Source organism: Telmatherina bonti (genome assembly GCF_933228915.1).
Source record: "Telmatherina bonti genome assembly, chromosome: 18".
Taxonomy (NCBI): domain Eukaryota; kingdom Metazoa; phylum Chordata; class Actinopteri; order Atheriniformes; family Telmatherinidae; genus Telmatherina; species Telmatherina bonti.
This window is the reverse complement of record NC_136616.1, coordinates 10504977-10510835: the sequence shown is the minus strand read 5'-3', so window position 1 is coordinate 10510835 and position 5859 is coordinate 10504977. Positions and strand designations below refer to the sequence as shown.

General features: G+C 46.3%; 1 protein-coding gene across 1 annotated transcript; it reads left to right on the top strand.

Moving 5' to 3' along the window:
* Positions 1 to 274: 274 nt before the first annotated feature.
* snapc2 (small nuclear RNA activating complex, polypeptide 2) lies at positions 275 to 5117 on the top strand. Its single transcript, XM_079257950.1, has 6 exons — positions 275 to 642; positions 751 to 924; positions 1781 to 1916; positions 2004 to 2378; positions 2858 to 2946; positions 4792 to 5117. The coding sequence occupies exons 1-6, from the start codon at positions 427 to 429 to the stop codon at positions 4999 to 5001; spliced, it is 1200 nt and encodes a 399-aa protein (XP_079114076.1). The 5' UTR covers positions 275 to 426; the 3' UTR covers positions 5002 to 5117.
* The last annotated feature ends 742 nt before the right edge of the window (positions 5118 to 5859 follow it).

The following is a 5859-nucleotide window of genomic DNA, read 5'->3' as shown; positions in this document are numbered from 1 at the left end:
GTCTGTGAGAACTGTAGTTGCGTTGATGACAGAAAACACAGGCTTGGCTTTCCTGTAACTCTCAGGTCTGTTTCTGACAGCAAGCTTCTCCTTTGCAGACTTGGTCATGCTGTCATGTGAACTGAACAAGGTGAATGGCCACAGTTCTTGGGTCAGATACCAGAGGTGGTGAATTTTCCCCTGCTATAATAGTATTCCTGTTTCTCCGCCGCTCCGCTAAGGGGCGATAATGAGTCAAGAGTCAGAGTCAAACCAACACAAGGAGTCACGTGATTCACAGTCGCGCTGTTATGAGCAGGAAAACGAAGTTAGCAGAATATATATTAACTTTGGTTTAAGTAGAAAAAGGGAAGAACACATCGGCTGTAAATTCTGCTCTGGTGTCGCCTGTCTGAGGAGAGCCTCTCCGGGTCAGCAGCGGCTGGGATGAAGCCTCCTCCCCGGACCCGAGGGAGACGTCCCGCCAGCAGCAGCCATGAAGCGGCCCCGCAGGAACCGCAGAGACCGTCCGAGAGATGGAGCTACATGGAGCAGAGGAAGCTGCTGAACGGCCTGAGGAGGATCAGCAAAACCGCAGAGACCCAGGAGAAAATGCGCTACGACCTCCTGAGGAAATATGTTCCGACTCGGTCCGCTTCAGAGGTAAGAATCTCCTGATGCGCTCCTGGACTGGACCAACATGTCCAGAACCTGGACTAGAATAAGACCAGAAACCAGTTAGGTGTAGCTGAAGATCTGTGACCCCCTCAGATTCAGTCCCTGGTGGACTCCCTGAAGACCAAGGTGTTCTCCTGGGCCAGCCTGACCCTGAAGAGGAAGAGGAGGGAAGAGGAGAAATCCAGGAAGCCTATTGAGGAGTGGACTCACATGTCTTCAGTTGTGGCTGGAAGTCTGGAAAAGAGCATTTCTGCTTCTTTCCGTCAGGTACTGTTCACATACACCCCCCTTAAAAAGTCAGGAGGAACATGCTGTATATCGACAGGAACTACTTTGCCTCTGACTAAAGTCAAAGTGTGCGACAGTGACAAAAATTGAAATTCCTTTTTATCCCCTCGGGGCTCCAAAAGGAGGTCAATCCCCACTGAGTCCCATATTAAAAAAAAGAGCAACTTCACAGCAGAAATAAACATGTTTACAGCCTGGTTTGAAAAAACATTTTAGGTTTAATAGGTCAGGTTTACCTTCATGACAACTGTGGGGGGAGTGAATTTTTTCCAATTTATCCATTTAAAAGTAATTTAATCTTGAAATTCAGCATATTTAGGGGCGTGTCCTTTTGATTGACAGGTACCAGATCTCCCGCTTCAAGTAAGAAGTGGGGGAACTTTTTAAACTGATCAGTTTATTATTAATTTAATCTTGAAATTGGCATAATTTGAGACATGTCCTTTTGATTGACAGGTATCTGATATCAGGCTGCAAAAAGGTAGTAGTGCAACCTCTTTTTTTTTTTTCTTTTTTTTTTTACCCGGCTAACGGTGGGCCTTAGCTGTAGCCCGCCTACCTCTGTTAGCTGGTTAGCTTCAGGTTAGCTCTGTTATCTGCTACCTACAGGCAGCTCTGAATTAGATGAGTGTCAATCATCCACCCCCAGACTCACAGCCCTCCTCTCGGTTCTATCTCTACCTATTTTGGTATTTTCCAGAAGTGACAGCACACATGTCGCTGCTAAGATGGCGATGGTTGGAACCGCCTACCAAGCTTCAGGTTTTCAGAAATCCACAGTTGACGTCCATCTTTCATAAAGTCCATGGTTCCAACCATTGTCTTGGTCTCTCAGATGCTGAAAGTGTCGTCCACGGAGCCATGCACACTGAGGAACTGTGACCCCCCACAAGTCCACAGACCCACCACCGAAGATCCTCCTTCTGGTTTTACCATCCCTCTAAGACCATTTCCTCGTATGCCGGTTCAAGGTAGGGATGTGTTTCCTGTTAGAGGTGAATCTGATAAAGAAAAACTCATTAACTGATTTTTAACACGTTATATTTTTACCCGTTCAGGCGCCGTAAAGCAGAGAAGACCGCGTTCTCCTCAGAACACTCCTCCTGGAGCTGCTGCTGCCTCCAAACAGCACGCTCCAGTTCCAGGACCAAGCACAACCTGCTCTGCAGCACCTCCCACCACCTCTGAACAACATCCCACAACCAGTATGTCCACCAGCATACCATCTGTAGCCTCCAGCTCCTCCCCCATTCAGCCAACCCCCCCAGTCTCCATTCCCAAGCCAGCGCCCCACATGAAGACCGGGAAAATGAGTAAACATTCCTCCACACAAAGGATGATGGGAGTGAAGTACGTGGTGGACTTTGAGAAGATATACAATTTCCTGGCTGAGATTCAGACGCCGAACGAGGCCTGTTGTCTCACACCCATGGGTGAGTCGCAACCTTTTATATATTTATATATATATGTGTGTATATGTGTTTGTGTGTGTGTAATTGTACGTGTGTGTGTGATCACATGATATGAAATGATTACATTTTCGACTGATGCCAAACTAAATTTACAAATGCAATATGACAAGATATTGCACAACCCTACTGGTCACCAGTTTCTACGCCCTGGCTACCAACTTTACACTTCCTAGTTACTGGTTTACGTCCTCTTTAGCAGTTTACACCCCCTGGTTTACACTCCTTCTTAACGATATTCAATATCTGATTTACAGATTTGAAAAATGTTTGAGTTTTATGTTTGTCATGAAAATGTTGTAGAGATGATGGAATATATTTTGGACCAATAGGAGTAAAATCAGGTATAAATGTTGGACTGATGCAGAAAACGTCTCTTCCTCCAGATGATCCCAGATGTAGATCCTCCTGCTCTAAAATGCAACTTGTCCTCTTTTTTCCAGAAAGCGCCATCATGTTGGACCTGTTGATGAGTCTGCCAGAGGAGCTTTCTCTGTTGGACTGCAACAGCCTGAAGAAACACCTGCTACAGGTGAGTCCTGATGGTTGGTAGGAGCGCTTCAGGACAGATGCTGCCAGAAACAAACAGCACAACAGATTGTTCCTCACTGGTCCCATTCAGTTAAACTGGTTCATATCTGGGTTCAGATGCAGACCAGTTTCAGCTGGTTCAGATCATACCAGAGGGGAGAACAGAAGCTCAGTTTCAGAAAGTCTTTCCTATAAGTCTTAAATTTTTATTTCTGGAAAAATTCCAGTATATCCTCCTGATCTAAGGGTGAATTCACATCAGGATAGTCCGCTAGACTCGGTCCGATTGGGGACTCGGCTCAGTTGTAGGGGGGGCGTGTCCGTGTGGACCGAGATCGTGTTCACGCTGCACTTTGGTCAAACGGGCCAAACCTTTACAACAATATATCCCCATTCCCACCAAAGGTGGCGCTCCGCTAGTGTTTAGCAAAAGAGGACAAGACCCGCGTGAAGAAGAAAACATGGAGACGAAACTATGGCTGTTTTGGGTTTTTTTTTGTGTCTTATGCAAGTATACTGCAGAAATACACTGCAACAATGGATGCGGTATGAAAACCAGACAGGGCAGAGGACGCCATCGCTATGTATTTACCCACAATGCAATGCTACACCAAATGTATAGTCTTCTTCCTGTATTTGGTTTGCTTGAAACAGATCAAGACCTGTACATGGAGGCGGACTGAGTCCGCTTTCTTGATCCGAATCAGAGTTTGTTTGGCGCATTCCATAGACTGTATAAAAAGATGGGCAGAGCCTCTGTGACCCGTAGGTTTCTGAAGCGCTGATTGAAGCTCGGTGGGCGGTTCCTACCATCGACATCTTGGCAGGGGCATGCGTGTCGCCTCGCCCGGAAAATACAAATATGTGCTGAGAGGGGGGCTGTGAGCGTCATGGTGGATGATTGACATCGAGCAAACTCCGAGCTGCCTACAGCTAAGAGCTAACCGAGCTAACCTGGAGATAACAGGAGCTAACCAGCTAACGGAGGTAAGCGGGCTAAAGCTAAGTCACGTTGTTAACCGGCTAAAAACAGCGGTTGTTCTACGTTCTTCTGACTTGAAGCAGGAGATTGGGTACCTGTCAATCAAAAAGGACACACCCCTAAATATGCCGAACTTCGAGATTAAATTACTTTTAAACGGTCGAGTTAGAAAAAAATTCACTCCCCCCACAGTTGTCATGAAGGTAAACCTGACCTATTAACCGAAAACGGATTTAGGCTGTATTTCTGCTGTGAAGTTGATCTTTTTAACATGGGAGTCTATGGGGATTCGCTCTGTTTTGGAGCCCCTAGTGGATGAAGGGGGAACTGCAGTTTTTTGCACTTCCGCAGAGGCCCATACTCTTCGCGCTCCGTTTGGCGCGTTTACATTTCCCTAAACGAAATGGACTTTCCAAGCCAACAGACTGGGATTCGTATCAAAAACGCTGATGTGAATGTTCCCTGAAGGTCATGCCTGTATGATCAATCAGCTTCGCAGCACTGGAACATAAAACAATGTCTGCTGGTTCTGCTGTCATCTTCACCGGAAAGTTTAAATCTGAAAACTTCACCGTTTGTTTGATGTTGATGGATCATGGAAACTATCAATATGATTGGTTGAATTTGATAAATATGACAAAAATGCCTTGGAGTATAATTTGTACATTGGTTAAGATCAGAAAATACTTCATTGTACCACTAGAGAGCACCAGTAGCAGTCTGAAAAATACAGACTTATAGCTGCAGAGTGAAATTCCATGAGCTCATTTTCCCAGAAGAGTCTTTATTATGGAAGTGTTTTCGGAACCGCTTTGTTTTTGTCTCTCCAGAACCATTTTTCTCCTCTGATTTTCCACCTTTCAGGTGTACAAGGGCCTGCAGGCTCCTGCAGACTCCAACCAAGGACGAGAGGTGCTGAGGGGCAGAATCTCTGCAGACAGAAGTGCTGAAGCCGAGAGCCAATCAGGACAGAGCTGCGCCTCCTCCAGCCAGTCAGAGGAGGGAGCTGCGTTGGAAGGGTGTCCTCCTCTGAACCCCTTCATGGTGCCTGTGGAACTGTTGAAGCGTAAATAGATGGCGTTACTTTGGGACACTGTGGTTCTGAAAGCAGCGGGTTCAGACCCGTTCTCTCTGCAGCATCCTCTGTTGGACATTCTGCTGTAATGAAGGAGCTGCTAGTTTTCTTTTTGTGTCATAATTAAAACACTGTTTCTGTTTTAGTTTGTTATTAAAATGATGGAAAATGACTGGAATATTTTTTTTTTTTTTATCTACAAATGATGATTTCTTTTAGTCGTGTTTGTTAAAGCTGGGTGAGTAAAGTTGGGGAGCTATTAAGATGTGAAAGGGGGACGCTGTCTTGGTTCCTGCCTCTCTGGTTCTGCTCCTTGCGTGATCCAAAGCTTTTTATTTGCAGCTTTTTCCACCAACAATTTTCCCTTCTCGGCTGTTTAGCGGGAGGAGGCGAATAAACCGAGCCGGGTCGGGAAATCCTTCCTGCATATTCTCAGCCATGTTTGCCTTCAGAGTTTCTTCTCCTTGTAGATGGAGACGAGGAGAGCCCAGACCAAGGGCTACAGTCCCTGAGCCCACCAAGTCCACCTCCCAAAGAGCATGTCACCCCACTCACACCCCGCCTACTCCTAATACACCCCATAATGTACAGAGGCACCACACCTCCTCGTCCCATTCAGGACCATGTGCGGAATTATTTTTTTTAGGTTGATACCACCCAGATCACACCGTGTGGTGTGTGCAGGACTATTACACCCAGACCATGTTGAGTCACAAAGCCAGAACTTCTGGACAGGTGTGCAGGACCAGCATGCAAAGAATTATCAGGCTCGTCATCGGTTCAGTGTGTGCTGAGGTTAGATTCTGCGAGACCCAACTTGAACATCCTTTGTCCTGTGTAGTGGGTTCTGTGGAGAC

Bases quoted from the DNA above. Each gene is read 5' to 3' on its own strand.
- snapc2 (XM_079257950.1), top strand. From the start codon at position 427: ATGAAGCCTCCTCCCCGGACCCGAGGGAGACGTCCCGCCAGCAGCAGC. The intron at 643-750 runs GTAAGAATCTCC...TGACCCCCTCAG, and splicing joins CGACTCGGTCCGCTTCAGAG to ATTCAGTCCCTGGTGGACTC. The intron at 925-1,780 runs GTACTGTTCACA...TTGGTCTCTCAG, and splicing joins TTTCTGCTTCTTTCCGTCAG to ATGCTGAAAGTGTCGTCCAC.